Source organism: Thamnophis sirtalis, unplaced genomic scaffold, assembly GCF_051295495.1.
Source record: "Thamnophis sirtalis isolate CommonGarterSnake01/CBP01778 unplaced genomic scaffold, rThaSir2_p1.2 scaffold_1, whole genome shotgun sequence".
NCBI lineage: Eukaryota > Metazoa > Chordata > Lepidosauria > Squamata > Natricidae > Thamnophis > Thamnophis sirtalis.
Window position 1 is genome coordinate 49,900,673 of NW_028261381.1, and position 16,467 is coordinate 49,917,139.

At 39.7% G+C, this 16,467-nt stretch overlaps 1 protein-coding gene across 2 annotated transcripts in view; it reads left to right on the forward strand.

The window, feature by feature from the left end:
- Nucleotides 1-16,467, forward strand: part of MYLK (myosin light chain kinase) — a 174,322-nt gene that overhangs the window by 58,150 nt on the left and 99,705 nt on the right. For both annotated transcript variants that reach the window (XM_087711787.1, XM_087711791.1), the window contains exons 4-9: nt 2,327-2,375; nt 6,690-6,855; nt 10,193-10,358; nt 12,002-12,038; nt 13,411-13,988; nt 15,921-16,124. In XM_087711787.1, the coding sequence (XP_087567913.1) occupies nt 2,327-2,375; nt 6,690-6,855; nt 10,193-10,358; nt 12,002-12,038; nt 13,411-13,988; nt 15,921-16,124 (1,200 nt within the window). The remainder of the gene's footprint in view (nt 1-2,326; nt 2,376-6,689; nt 6,856-10,192; nt 10,359-12,001; nt 12,039-13,410; nt 13,989-15,920; nt 16,125-16,467) is intronic.

Sequence of the window (16,467 nt, forward strand, 5' to 3'; positions counted from 1 at the left end):
CACGAGGCTGGATCCAGGCGGTTGTTACCACCTCCCTTCGGGAGGGGCACTTCCCCTCTGCACTTAAAGCGGCGGTGGTGAGACCCCTCCTGAAGAAACCATCTCTGGATCCAGCTGTTCTCAACAATTATCGTCCAGTCTCCAACCTCCCCTTTGTAGGGAAGGTTGTTGAGAAGGTGGTGGCCTTCCAGCTTCAACGGACCTTGGAGGAAGCCAGTTACCTAGACCCCTTCCAGTTCGGCTTCAGACCTGGTTACAGCACTGAAACCGCTTTGGTCGCATTGACCGATGATCTCTGGAGAGCCAGGGATGGAGGCCATGCCTCCATCCTGGTTCTCCTTGACCTCTCGGCGGCTTTCAATACCATCGACCATGGTATCCTTCTGCGAAGACTGCGGGAGGTGGGGGTGGGAGGCACTGTTTTGCAGTGGTTCTTCTCCTACCTCTCGGACAGGTCACAGTCGGTGTTAGTTGGGGGGCAGAGATCGACCCCTAGGCCCCTAACATATGGGGTGCCGCAGGGTTCGGTCTTATCCCCCCTACTATTTAACATCTACATGAAACCGCTGGGCGAGATCATTCGGAGGCACGGGATAAGATACCACCAATACGCGGACGATACCCAGTTGTATCTGTCCGCCCCGTGCCAACTCAATGAAGCGGTGGACGTGATGAACCGGGGTCTTGAAGCCGTTAGGGACTGGATGAGGGCTAACAAGCTTGTACTCAACCCGGAGGAGACCGAGTGGCTGTTGTGTTTCCCTCCCAATAATTTGGCTAGTGCTCCATCACTCAGGCTGGGGGGGGGCAAACTTTATACCCCTCAGACAGGGTTAGCAACTTGGGAGTCCTCCTGGACCCACAGCTGACCTTCGACCACCATCTGACGGCTGTGACCAGGGGGGCATTTGCCCAGGTTCGCCTGGTGCGCCAGTTGCGACCCTACCTGAACCAGGAGGCTCTCACAACAGTCACTCGGGCCCTTGTGACCTCTAGGCTGGAATACTGCAACGTGCTCTACATGGGGCTGCCCTTGAAGAGCACCCGGCGACTTCAGCTAGTCCAGAATGCGGCCGCGCGAGTGATCGTGGGTGCACCTCGGTTCGCCCACATAACACCTATCCTCCGTGAGCTGCGCTGGCTACCTGTTGATCTCCGGGTGCGCTTCAAGGTGCTACTTACCACCCATAAAGCCCTTCATGGTAGTGGATCTGCGTACTTGAGAGACCGCCTCCTGCCAATTACCTCCTTGCGACCTATTAGATCGCACAGATTAGGCCTCCTCCGAGTTCCATCCGCCAGTCAGTGTCGACTGGCAACTACACGGAGGAGAGCCTTTTCAGTAGTAGCTCCGACCCTTTGGAACGATCTCCCCGTGGAGATTCGTACCCTCACCACCGTCCAGACCTTCCGCACAGCCCTCAAGACCTGGCTATCCCATCAGGCCTGGGGATAAAGATCGTAATCCATCCCCACCCGAATGATGAATGTTGTGTACTATTTTTACTATGTATTGTTTTATGTCTTATTGTCTTGTACTCCCCTCCCTATATATTGTAAGCCGCCCTGAGTCCCCTCAGGGAAAAGGGCGGCCTATAAATAATAAAACCATAAAACCATAAAACCATGTCAGACTTAACCACTATGATTTCTGTTGCAATAAGCATACGTGATTATTTACAAAAATTTGCATTAAATTATATTAATGTTTTTCAATATTTTCTGCTGTCTCCCATATTTTACAGAAACCAACTGAATTTACCATTCATTAAAGTTCATAAAGTTAGTTGCCATCCACCAGTAGATGGTGCTGTAGACTCACAACGTAATATCTTCCATCCTGACTTAAATGTTTTTGGATGTGACATGTGTTATTGTCTTAAATATGTTAAGGTAATAGATGCAGGCAGGTGAACTAAATATGGCTTCAGGTTAGTCACTTGGAATTAAATAAAAACTTCGTACTGAAAAACTATGAGCAGTTTTTGAAATAGCAAAAAAAATTAAGTAATTCTATTTGTATGTATGGATAAATGCGATAAAACAACATTTTCAGTAGAAATTTATTATTTTAGTGAATAGGACTGTAGCTTGGACTGCTTCTCAAAGCACTCCACAGCAAATAGTTGTTCGTGCCCTGCAATTACTTTACCTCTGTTGTAAGGTACAAGTAAGCAAAACTTGGTTAGATTACATTAGATGTAATTTTTTTTTAAAAAATGGACAAATATATTGTTTTAATATATCGAGATATATAGGGTCCCAATGATTTGCAGTCCTGATAAAGTATTTTTTTATGTCTGACCATTTTTCTGTTTTCTTTTAGGAAAAGCTTTGAAGAAATATAACTTGCCTTCCAGTTCCAAAAGTTCTGGGTAAGAGTTTGGGCATTTATTTATATACTTAGAGCAGATATCTATTCCATAACATGCAGAGCTTTAGAAAGATCTAAAAAAGGCAAGATTTTCTGTTTGGCTTTAGTCATAATAATTCTGCTGCTTTCAAAACATTTCATGGAACCATATACCGTATTTTCACGACCATAAGCCGCACTGAAAATCCTAAAATTTTATCAAAAACCAGCAGTGCGGCTTATAACCCGGTGCGCTTTATGTGTGAAAAAAGATAGAAAATCTCTCCCTCCCGACGCTCAAACTTGAAGCTCGCAAGCATGCACACGTCCCTCGGGTCTCTCCCTTCAACCTCGCTACTTTCTCAGTCGGCGAGCAGAGAGCCACCCAGTTCCCAGCCCCTATAGACTGAGCTGTTCCGTCACCCCCGCCGCCGCAAGAAGGGACGGCAGAAGGGACGGCTGACCGGCTCAGCCCTTCAGGATTTGCCGGCGCCGAGCACCCCATCCGCCCCGGCAGTCGCCCTGCCTAACTCCGCTCCGCGCCCCAGCCGGCTCTGCGCTGCCGGTCAAGGGCGCGCGGGTGGCCGGTGCGGCGCCGGTCTTCCCAGCACACCACGCCGGCCGGGCAAGAGCCGGGAGAGCAGCGGAGCCCGAAGCCTCCCGCTAGCCGACGCCTGCCACGTGCGCCCACCCGCCCGCCTCGGGGACCGCAACCCGGGCGCCCTGCCCGCCGCCGCCCGGTTTGGCTTCCCTGGCCGTGGTGCCCCAGGCCCCCACGCTGGCGATCTCCCGGGGTGGCGAGGCTGCGCGGGGCCGCTCAGCGGAGGAAGGCGGCCGCCTGGCGGGAGAGGCTCGGCCGAAAGGTGCTGGGGCTGGAGCCGCAGAGCCAGGCATGCCTTCCGCCCGGGAAGTCCTGCCCCTTCATCCCCGAAGGCCGGCGCGCGGTGAGGGGGGCCGGCGTGGGGGCGAAAGTACTTTACACATGCTCCACGGTCGCCGCGCTCTCCGTCCCAGCCTTCGCCGAAGCCGGCGGGCTGCCTCCCGAAGAAGCCGCCGGAGCGTCCCAAGCCAGAAAATGCCCCAACTCGGGCAGACGGAGTTCCAAGTTGCAACCTGCGCACGTGATTCGATGAGGAACCAAGGGGAGCCGGGTCTCTGAGCGCGGCTTATAACCCGGTGCGCTTTATATGTGGAAAAAGTTTAAAAAATTAACGTTAATTGATACTGCGGCTTTTAATCCGGTGCGGCTTTTGGTCGTGAAAATACGGTATTCATGACAATGTCAATATATTTTCCTGTCTAGCCTACCTAATGTTGCAAATCTGGTTGTGTTGTATTTCTTCTCTTTATACTCTTATGAATTAGGGAGGACTTCTTCCTGAGCCACTTCCAAATTATCTTGTTTGTTTGGACTTAAAAAAATTGGCTCCATTTCCCTAGGTCAGGGGTCAGCAACCTGTGGCTTTGGAGCCACATGTGGCTCTTTCATCCCTCTGCTGCAGCTCCCTGTCACCAGTCGGTAAAAGGAAAAAGGATGCCGTGCTAGGAGGACTTCCTGGGGGGGGGGTGCGGGCTGGACTTCCAGTTTGCAGACGAAAAAGGACGTAGCACTGGGAGGAGACTCTATGGTGAGGAACCAGACTTCTGGTTGGCTCCAGAATTGAATGGGGGGCTTCCGGTTAGGACCTTTGTGGCTCTTTGAGTGGTTAAGTTTGCCGACCCCTGGCCTAGAAGTGTTCTTGTACATTTCTGTCGAGTTCATCTTCCTTACTTTTTACAGTATTCGGTATTGTTAAGAATTGTAAGCCATTTGGCCTCTGTGCTTGCTTTGTTCAGCTGACTAAACTTTGAACCAAATTTATAAGTAATGTGTTCAACCAATTTATTTCATTTTAAATTTGTAATTAGATCTAATCTAGACATCTCTAGTCTGGCCAATAGAAACTTGCTTTTGCTTTTTTTTGGGGGGGGGGTATTATTCACTGTTGTTACACCTCACATTCCAGGTTACTGTCTGACCGTGATTCATATTTAGGAAGCTGAATTGCTATTTCCCCCCATGAAGAATAATTTCATGTATTTTCTAATATGATTCTTAACTCTTATTATTTCACTAGGAAGTACAGTTTAGAATATTTACCTGCTAGGTGTTTTTCAAAGCAAGAAATAGAGAGAAGTCATTGGTGGCCCATCTTTTATAACTTTTGCCCTTTATTATATTTAGCTAATTGATTATCACTTAATTATAATTTGCATTATTAAGTTTCCCTATATCACACTGTTTACAATATAGTGTTTGCTTTTTGGGCTGAAACCTCATAGTTTCTTTTAGTATTATTATATATTAGAGAAGATGAGCAAACATGTTTGCATATGTTTAAGCATTTTGTGCAGAGCACATAACCATGACTTTAAATTTGCTTGAAACTCACAGCTTCATTTTCATCACTGTTGATTATTCACATTATGTGTGATTGTGATATTTGCCATTAAAGTGAGCCAGACTTCTTGTAACCCTAATCCTACCCTTCTGTGTTTAACATTGTTTGTAAATTAGCCAAAAGTATTTTGGCTTGGGAATTTATAAAAATCAAAGTCCACTGGAACTGGTGGAGAACTAGTATGAACAACCCTAAATAGGTATTGCTTAGTGTATATTGAATGTTCTATTACTGTTCCTTGTTTCATGGCTTTTTATCACAATTTTAAATGATGGACTCACTGAACTTGTATTGGTTATTTGACCTTTGAATTTCTAAAATATAAGCAGAGCTTGGTTAACATTGCAAATATATATAATCAATTTAATTCATCTTATACATAGCAATGGCCACTTTCTGATCTTTTTTCCCGAAAGGCCTCCTTCTGAAATATTTATGGCAGTATGTTAATAATCATCTTTAAAAATGGAGAAAGTATAAAAATAAACGTCGTTCCTCAACTACTCATTCTCAAATCACAAGATTCTGACAAGCTTCTTGGTATTACTTGTTAAATAACTTTTAGTTCTTAAAGTTCTTAAAGTTATTAAAAGAAATGCTCATAAGGTAGTAAATGTACTAGTTGACTGGAACACCATGAACAAGAGGGTTCCTCCCACCCCCACCTTTGCAAATATGCCAGGAATCATTCCCAAAATTAACCAAGCCAAATAGCCATAGGCTTACAGCATGTACCTAAAACATAGGGTGTTGTAGTCTCTTCCCTACAACACTCTCATTTAACCCTTTCATTATCAGTCAAAGGGGGTAGAACCTGAGTATCAGAAAGTATAATCTGTTTAATATTAATCTGTTAAAATGAATGGTTGTCTTACAGTTTTGCAAAACAAATTCTGATTTTTCTGCAGAGTTGTGGTTTTTTTTTCAGGCCCTTGTTTAAACTGCATAATTAGTGTTTCTAGATGAATTGCCAGAACTCAACTGCAGTAAATAGTTCCAATTCTTCCAAAAACAGATGTTTTTAGAGAAGGGGTGTCCAACTGGATTTCTTTGTGGGCCGGATCAGCATTGTATTTCTCCATGGGCAGATGGGATGGACACCTCCTGCAGTAGCCTGCCAGCCAAAATGGGGTGAGGGGGGTGCTGCAAGACACACACACCCCGTGTCCTGTTTTTGACCTAGACAGCCTCCTGCAACATTTTGCTGGCCAAAATGAGGCATGGGGGTCGGCCCACGGTCCTTGAGTTTGAGACCCCTGTATTAGAGTCAGCTTCATAGAATCATACGAGTTCATTTACCTGTGGGGAGAATATCCTATGAGAGTCAAAGCAAAGTGTGGGATATTTTCAATAGAGGAGCTGTTTTTCTTTCCCTTTTGGTCACGATGGCTTCTTTCTATTAGTACTTTTGCAAGTAGAAAGAGGCTTCTAGGTGAGGTATTTTTTTCCAAGCCATTCAAATGGGGGGGGGGATAACTCTGATATTTTTCAATTAATCTAATGATAGCTATGAGAAAGTTACCTGATTTATGCTCGTACAACATCTTCCAAATGTTCACACAGTTGAGTTGGACTTCCATGATGCATGCACTAACATGCATGCACACAGTTTCCTTTTCTTTCTTAATTATTTAGAGTTTTCATAGAGACCAAGTATATTCTTGCTGTACCAAATCTAAATTTACCATTTGTTCAAGTATGGGCATGTGTGCCTCCCCATACTGCTGGGGAAAAAAGCAAGCTTTTATTTTCTAATGCTTGAAAATACACGTTGTACTCCTGGACAACATGTGGAATTCATTTCCAGAGTGGCACTTTGCTATATATTGCCTTCAATATTCTGAAATTCATTAAGAAGCATGATTCAGTAATGATATTTGATTACTTCATTCCAGGGGTCAGTCTACTGTTCTACCTATAGAACAACGGCCCAGCATCTGGGGCGAATGTCCACCCAAGTTTGCTACAAAACCCAACCGGGTTATTGTACGAGAAGGACAGAATGGTAAATTTTCCTGTAAGATAACAGGACGACCTCAGCCTCGGGTCATTTGGTTCAAGGTATAGTTGATTTCACAGCAATTCGGATTTTCTGAAGAGTTGATTATACTTGTCTATTGAGAGGATCTTCAATTCTGACTCATTTTCCCTTTTTCTATTATATTTAGGGGGGGATAGAAACTTTAATCCCCTTTTGCATCCCTAGTAAAATTGTGGTTTGGCATATCAGAATGTATCCTTTTATTAACATTGAAAGACAGGCTTTCATACAGTGTCCTAACTTTATTCAATGTCTAATTTTTACTTAGGTTTTTTTGCAAAGTAAAAATAATAATTTAAAGAAAAATATAGTAACAGAAAATTCATAAGTAAATACACAAGTAATAAAAGGAAAAAGGAAAGAAATAAAGGAGTAGCTTCTGATCACAGAAATTATAAATGCATTTATATTTTGTCCCCCTTTTCTCTAAGATTCCATCATGGCTCCCTTCTTTCCATATTCTATTATTATTTATTATTTTTAAGCATCAAAATACATGTTCATTTTTTTCCATTTTCAGCAAAAAGTACAAAAAGGGTTTCCAGTTATTAAGAATTTCTTTTTTCCTAATCTAACAAATCAATGTTGCCATCTCAAAGTATTCTAATTTTAGTGGTCTGTAATACTGTACTTCTGACTTCTGATGGTATAAAATGATCAGATAATTTCTTGTCACTATGCAACGTGAAGCTAAAATTAAATTTATTAAAATTAAAAATAGTTATCAGAATCACTTACAAGTGAAAATACTGGTAAAAGAAATCTGTCTGTATAGATTTTCTAAATGCAGAGAGAGTTGGAAGTCAAATGCAAATCCCTTGAGAATGTGTGTCATAGTTTTGAAGCAATACAAATGAGGACCGGGCCAAAATTCTGTTGAAATGCATTCGGAAAATGCTGAACCTGTGAAGTCACCACTTTCTTGATTACCTTTCCCAGTAATTAAGCATTTGAAATGACCCTATAGATCCACTGATTTAAATGAGGAGTAAACCTTTTATTGCAAGCCCTTAGGCAAAGGGGAACACATCCTTCCCATGAAGAAGTATTGATCAACTTTCTTTAATGAGGCCAGTCTTGCTTTGGTTTACTTAAGCAAATGGTCTCTCCACATAGTCTGCCCACATTCCTGGGATCTACAGCCCCCCCCCCCAAGAGGGGGGGAGAGGGAGAGGGAGAGGGAGAAGCACATACCAAAGTTTTCTCTCTCTGATCTGCCCCCAATGTCACATTGTAGATAGATTTAATTACCCTGATCACAAAGAATACTGCAGATTGAACATAATAATAATTATTCCAGAGCCTTCCCTTGGTAGAAGAAATGTCACACAGTAGGAAAAGCAGGGTTGGCTGGTTCAGAAGAAGTAAATATTATTTCTGTCTCCACTGCAATTGAACTATTCAGGTGGGCTTTGCTCACTTAATCTGACTACACCTGAGAATTTCTGTGCTCTGCTATAACTGATGTCTTATCTGCTTCATCATTGTTTATTCTCTATTATGTTGTGCGGCTCTGTAAGAAGGAAGGGAATGCTTAGGAACAGTAGAGTAGGGTCAATTACCAATCCGTTTCCATCAACAGCATTGCAAATAATGATACAGAAGCATAATCAAGAAATCATTCAAATCTGTTGGGTACCTGGGTTCAAGTATGGGATCTTTACCCCTGAAGAAGTTTATGGATAAAACTCTTGACTATGATTTGTCCAAGATAATGAAGTTGCGCAAGGCTCTTCCATCTTAAAACCACCAATTCCACCTGAACAGAAAGTGAAATGCAACATGTGCCATGCTTCAATCACAGGCCAAAAACATGTAAAGATAGGTTTGTGGTCATCACAAAATGTTTAAAAAAATCCTAGTTGAATATGGTTAATTACATCAGAATAGTCATTGATATACCATAGGTCAAGGAAATAGGCTGGTCCAGTGAGATGTCCCTGAGTAACCCATTTAGCTCAGGAAGAGGAAAAAGTAGCAGGATGCATGGTAGCTAACAGTTGCCATACATATCCCACTCATCTAAAGATAGCACTATGCACTCCAAATTGACAGAGCATACAGCTTGATGGAATTCTTATAGATCATGGCCACTCTAAACACTCATTGCCCTCTAATCCTGGCTTGTTTTAGTTTGTGTGTCTGTGTGTGAGTAACATACACAATTTTATTAAATGTTTTTTTAAAGTATATAAGCTAATACAAACTGATATAAAGTGAGAAAAAGAAGAGAACAAGAAACAAATCAAGAAATGTAAACATAGTTTCTGATCTTCTTTACAAGAGTTTTAAGTACAATTATAAATTTACCTTTTACTCTATGGTTAATAGCTCTCTTCTTTCTATATTCTGTCCCATCATCAAAACTATAAATCATAAAATCATTTTATTTTGTTTCATGCAAAATACCCATAAGGAATTTTCAGTTAGCAATAAATATAGATACTGTCTTTTATCTTTTCAAAGTCAATTTTAGCCATCTCTGCAAATTCCATTATCTTCAACCATTCTCTGTTGTGGGTAGTGCTGAATCTACACACCTTTGTGCATGCAATAATCTCACTGCAGTTATCATGTATAAAAATGAAGTTCTGTGGCTTTTTTCAACTGTTTTTCCATCAATCCCAAAAGAAAAACCTCTGATTTCACATATATATTAATCTTTAAAATCTTCTGAACAAGTGTATGTATTTTCTAGATTTTTACATACAGAGGATTTACATATGTAATCCTCTGAACAGGTGTATTAAATTTTCTACCTTTTTAAAATGTCCATCAAATATGGTAAAATATCCTTTCTTGTGTCTCACATTTCCAACATAAATTTGAATTGCCTTTAAATATTCTAAGCAATCTCTCTTTTGGCATATACTAGTGGTACCTCATTTTATAAATAAATAAATAAACCTTATAATGTAATGTAAATTTCAGTCCTTTCAACCACATATTTCCATTGTTCCATCTGTATATTATAACTAAGTTTTGGCCCACTTTATCAGATATTTTTTCACTGCCTGCTTTAATGTTGAGAAGCCCAACAGAAAAAACTAAGACAAGTATACAGCTAGAAGTTACCTTCAAGGATGGCATACTCAGACAAGTCTTTATTCAAATAAAAATAGAAGATCCTGACCTGGCTTAAAGAAACTAACTCTATTAATGCTCATAGTTTGAGTATTACTTTGTTTCTGATATAGAGTGGAATGGTTTATTTTTGAGGATTATTTTAACATTGTATGAACATGCCAAGAAAAGCCCTGCATTGTGAAATAAAATAATAAAGCATGAAATTAAATAATATTTTTCTCTTTTCATGAATACATCTAGATGTGTTATTTTATTTCTTCATGCATGCAGGATGAAATTCAGGTGCAGAAAAATGATCGTTTTAACATGTTTGAGAAAGCAGGCATCCAGTTTTTGGAAATCCAAAATGTTCAGCTGGCTGATGCTGGAATTTACACTTGTACCTTGATGAATAATGCTGGGAAGGCTTCTGTGACTGCAGAACTCATGGTTCAAGGTATGGTCAAAACAGACTAAAAGGAAAAAAATGCAGACATGCCAACTAAATTTCCAAGAATTGGGCCAGTTCTTCTTTTATTCTTCAAAATTCTTTCCATCCTCCTGTTTTTTTCAGAGTGACTCCTAAATTATGGTCCAAACATACAGGTCAGGTTTAATTTTTTTTTAAAGTTGCATTTTATTTTATTAGAAACAGATTATAATGAAATCCAGGCTCCTTTTTCTTCCTCCTAGTCACAGTTAAAAATTGAAGACATCTTGTGAGTGAAATTATTGATGGTAGTGAGAATGATTATGATGATGTCATTCTTTTGTTGCTTCTGCTTCTGTAAACTATTTCATATTTAAAGGAATTATGATTCATAAGAGAGTATGGTTTTCCCATTAATACTCAACCATGTAAAAATGTTACATAAAAGCCTGGCCCAATGTCATCCTATTAACTTCATATTAATTCCTCAATCTGGTGTTACATAATCAGACAACAAGCTAACAATAAACAACAGCCTAATCAAGGAACTACCAAGATCAACACCATTAGTATATAAAATGAGAGCAAATCCTACTCCCTTCTAATGTATCTTTTCTTTTACAGACTAAACTAACTGAGCATTGATTATTAAAATTGGATCAGGAAGAAGCAAAAGCTGAAAGGCAAGAGTAGATCAATCTTTGATAAGAATAAAAAGTAATTCCTTTGTAATCATCAAAGGTTTGAATCATGATTTCATGTGAGTTTGAGCTTCTCAAATCTGATCAGAAGGTAGTTCCTTGCCAAGGAGATTAAGGATGAAAGGCAGCAGCCAAGCAAAGTGCATTGCAGAAGGCCAAAACACATCAAATAAAAGAACATATATCTAAAGAGACACTTGATTTCCTTCTCTAGTTAGTTATATGCCAACAATTTAATTAATGGCTATTGTGTTGTTTCCAAGAAATTCCTGCCATTTTTATCATGGTAACACTTTTCAATGATATGTTCCCTGATCTCATTCATCTGCCTTACTGATCATCTTCCCATTCTTCTGTACACTTGAACCTTGCCAAGTATAATTGTTTTGTCTAGCGTTGATTTGATCACATCAAATGCTGAAATCACATGAACTTCTGCTTTCTGGTCATGGCCTCAAAAATGCCATCAGTTTTTATTTCACTCAGGATCGAATGATAGGTTCTACCTGAACCTTATGGTGTTATTCATTATTGCAATATAATCCATAGTTCAAATTAATCAATATTATTTTTTATTATTTTACAAGGCAGGAAAGGAAAGGAGCAATAATAGAAATACTTTTGCCTTCCATATTTCTTAAGTTTATTCTTTCCGTCTTCTCTTTTTGTGTCTGGAAACTACATCTGCTGTGAATTGTAATGGTACCAAAATGATTGTGTATATATGATTTTGCCATCATACAAACACTGCTATTTTGTAATTGTGTTAAAGCTGTGCCATTTACATGACAACCTTGTCAAACAAGTGTTGTCATTTAACCTGTTTTCTCTTTCCCTGCAGATATCTATGTTCAGGGATAAATTAACATGAGACCAAGGATGAAGAAGTATAGTTCTATCTTAAAGCAAACTGCAATTTTACTTTAGCTTGAAATGTTAGATTTTATTTTTAATCTTTTATCATTTCAGGTTCTCTAAAAAGGGATGCATGTTCTCAACCTCTTTGGTATGTATTTTCCATTCCTTCCTCCTTTATCTTAATTTTTACTTTTTAAAAACAACACAGATAACAAATTTTATGTTATTATTTATTATTGCTTAAGCCTTCAGCTTACCTGCTGTATGATAGTAAATTATTTATGTCATTGAATCTTCAATAGCCAAACATGAAATATGGTTGTAGAGGGGCTCCTGTATTAGAGCATTTCAACTTTTGCATGGTTGGGGACTATGTAATTAGTAGTGCTAAAAAAGGAATGTAAGAGATTACATTTCTTTCAAGTTGTGAGACCCTTATGTGATTTTGCCCAATATTATAGTCCCAAGACAAAAATATAAAGGCAATAATAAAAAAAAAATAGAAGTGAGCCAATCTGTTAAGATCTCCACTGAGAAAACTGAAATTTTATGATTTCATTGACATCTGAGATTTTGGTTCTTTTTCAAATCTTTTAAACATTGTAATGAGGGAGCTGACCCCAACTGTAAACCATTTGGCCCTGCATTTGGAATAGAGCTATGGCATGGTTCAGAAGTAGGGCTTCAGACCTAAAACAGGCAAACCACTTCTGTTTTTCGTGAAAGCTTTCTTGGAAGCCTGAAAAAAGCTGCAGCGGCTTTAACAAATCATTAAAGCGCGTGCACACACACACACACACAATACAACTGTGAAAGCATGCCCACATTTGCGAACCGGTGGGGAAGGTAATTGAATCCCACCGCTGGTAAGCTGCCATAGAGCCGAGGTGGTGCAGTGGTTAGAGTGCAGCACTGCAGGCTACTTCAGCTGACTGCAGTTCTGCAGTTCGGCTGTTCAAATCTCACCGACTCAAGGTTGACTCAGCCTTCCATCCTTCCGAGGTGGGTAAAATGAGGACCTGGATTGTTGGGGGCAGTATGCTGACTCTGTAAACCGCTTAGAGAGGGCTGAAAGCCCTATGAAGCGGTATATAAGTCTAACTGCTATTGCTATTGCTAGAGTTCTTTGTTCCTATTCCTAAAAAACATTGCCCATTAAACTTAACAATGGAACTGAATGTTTCAAGCTTTGTTTATTGAAATTATTTTTACTGAAGTTACTGAAAAATAAATGTGGGATTTTTACTTGGTTTGCTTCATAATACGTATATGCATTGGCCTTATAAAGAGTGGCTTGCCTCATCCTCGATCATTTTATTTATACAGAAGTAGCCTATAAGAATGCAATTCTGTTCCTTTTACCTAAAATATTATACACATTTGATGTGAAACAACGTCACGGAACAGAAATCAAATGCCCTGCCTAAAATCAACATTCAAACATTAAGCAAGTGGTTTTTAAGAAATAAACTTACTTTTACAAATTGTTCTCTTGGCTTAAGAAAATGTTTTCCCTTTAGCACATCAGTAAAACCCAGTGCCTCTACAAAATCCACCATTATTACCAAAGCTATTGAAACCTCAGAGATCAGAAAACCCACCAGCAATGGGATAGTTAAAGACCTCAAATCAACTACTACAGAGCTTTTGCTAGAATCCAAAGAAAGGCCATTGGTGAAAAGAGAAATTCACCTTGTTCCACCCAAAGAAGCCAGAGAGACTCAATTGCAACAAGTGAAGGAACCCAGCAGAGAGCCACCTAAAGAAGAGAAGAAAGGTCAACAACTTCTGCAGAAAACATCAAGCACTATAACTCTTCGCTCTGTGAAAATACAGCCCGGACCAAAGGCAGAATTGAAGGCGGTTTCCTCTGAACAGGAAGTTAATGGAGAAAAAACAAAGCAGTTACTGGTAGCAGATTGGCAGGATGCGTTGTCTACCAAGCCAGATAATGTGACCTCTGAAGAATTGGAAAATAATGTTGGGTTAAAGAAGAATGCCGCAGAAATAAAGATTCAGAGAATCCCTCCGCAATTTGAGTGTCGGCCTCAGAGCCAAGAAGCTTTGGAAGGAGAAGTGGTTACATTTAGATGCAGAGGTAAGAATGATTCCTTTCTAGGATGTTTTTAAACAGAAAATGGATGGCCAGCTCATCATGGATATCAAAAGGGTCCCCCCCCCTTGACAAGGGTTGAGATGTTTCCAGCCAGAGCTTTTACATAACATGGGCAATGTCGGTTGCCCTCTTGTTTCCTCAAGCATAGACAAATAACTGCACTTACTGTAACTATAAGGTATGTGTGATTAGTTTCTATTGTTCAGCATTATATCACCTCCCATCAAGAGGCTTTGTCTTCCTCAAAAAGTAAATGAAGTGCAAGGCATAGTACTCGGTCTTCCTAGAATGGTGTAACAGTTCAGCTCTAGTGCCCAACAAACTGCCCCCTCTGGAGGAAACTGATGGAAGAGCTGAAAAAAATGTTACAATCAGATCACACAGGTCAAACTGGCTACGTAACACTCCTGCTTTCAGCTTTATAATTTGATAATGAAAGCCAAAAGATATATTAATAACACATGGGTATGTATGCAGACGCATGAGGGAATAGAATAGAATGGATTGTGTTACTTTACACTTCACAGGGAGAATCATGTGCATTGCAGACTTTACATGTTCTAAAGAGAATACAACAGTTCATTTAGTGATGGTTCAGTTACAGCATCACTGAAAACAGTGACTTATGACTGTTTTTCATAGTTACATCCTTTCCAGCATCCTCATGATCAGGTGATCAAAATTCAGACACTTGGCAACTGGTTCATATTTATGATGGTTGCAGTGTCTTGGGGTCATGTGATCAGCTTTTGCAACCTTCTGACATGCAAAGCCAATGCGAAAGCCAGATTCACTTAATAACTGGGTTCAGGGGTGGGTTGGTGCCAGTGTTGCTGCGGTTTGCTACATGTGCACTTCATTGGGCGCACATGTGCGGTTGACTGCGCATGCATAGAACATGAACAAATTATTAAAAGACATGCCAGCGGCGACTGGGGAACTGGTTCAGGGGCGTGGCCAGCCTGGGTCACCCAAACTGGTGTGAACTGGTAGCAACCCACCTCTGACCAGGTTACTAACTTATCAACTGCAGTGATTCACTTAACAACTGAGGCAAGAAAGGTGGCAAAATTGGGCAAAACTCACTTAACAAATGTCTCACTTAACAACATAAATGTTTGGGCTCAATTGTGATTGTAACTGAAGGACTACTTGTATAGAAATTTAGGAGAATTAGCAGAGTTGGTTTAATATTATTGTTATGTTGTACTTCTTTAACATGGAAGAGCATTCAAAAATATCCTGCTACCACATGTTGGCTAGACAGAGATGGCAAATTCACAGTAGGAAGATGTTTCAACTATTTAGAACTTTGAGTTCAATGTTTTTATATCATTAGCTCTCTTAATTAAATTCAAGCACAGTCTAGTGGATTTTGATTTAATGTAACGGTTGGTTTTAACTTTGAAAATTAAAAACTGAAAAATAATGTGTCATTGCTTTTTCATTTACATTCATTTTTTTAAAAAATCTGAAGGAAAATTTGGAAAATATATCTCTGCAGTACTGTCCTGTGGCTCTAGTTAAATAAAATCTTTTTTAAGTCTGCTGATTTAAGATTAATAGGATGAGCCAAAAAAATATTCTGCCTTGATTATTCATTGGAAAAATTTTCAAATTCAACTTTCTCCAAACACCATGTCATATGATAGTTTTGCAACTAAGATTATGACTGTAAATTATGATTGTAAAATTTAATCTAGACAAGCCAAATTTTATTTTGGTTATTGGTCAGTAAAAAATGAATAACACAAATCTAATCTTTAAAAGTTGAGTTAACTTTTTAGCAGTGTCAAAATTATGGTTACTCATTAAAAGGCAAAGCTAGAAATTGGTGGTAGCCAAAAAGACACATTGTGAATTTGTAAATTTTTGATCACCAGCCCCATGCTTAATTCACCTGTAATGAACCAGTTTCAGGGAAACCCAAGGCAACTGTTGAATGGTTCAAAGAAGGAGCCCTTCTGGAAACGGGAGACGGCATCCTGATATATGAAGAAGATGGAGTCCATTGTTTATGCCTGAAAAATACTCAGCTGGAAGACAGTGGATTTTACTCTTGCAAAGCTTTCAATCCTGGAGGACAAGCTTCAACCAGGTGGCTATTGACAGTAAAAAGTAAGCATCTTTTAGTTGCAAAATATGCTTAGGTGACTGCCTAGGTAGATAATAGTTTCTTCACTGGAAAAAGAAAAAAAGGATACCCCTTTCATACAGGTAGTATAAAACACACTAAATAATGCCAGTGCTACATCCTTTTAGACTTGACTGTTCCCCAATCTTTGAGCTAGGGTGGGATATGAGGTTTTTTCCGTGATGTGCTTTATGTCTATTTCAGTATGATGACTATCTTTCTTTTTTGTTTTCTGCTGCTGTTCTACTTCTTTGGTGTTAAATTTGTGTGCTGCCTAGAGTCACCAAGAAGTAAGCAAATTTAGGGATATGAATGATAAATAATTTA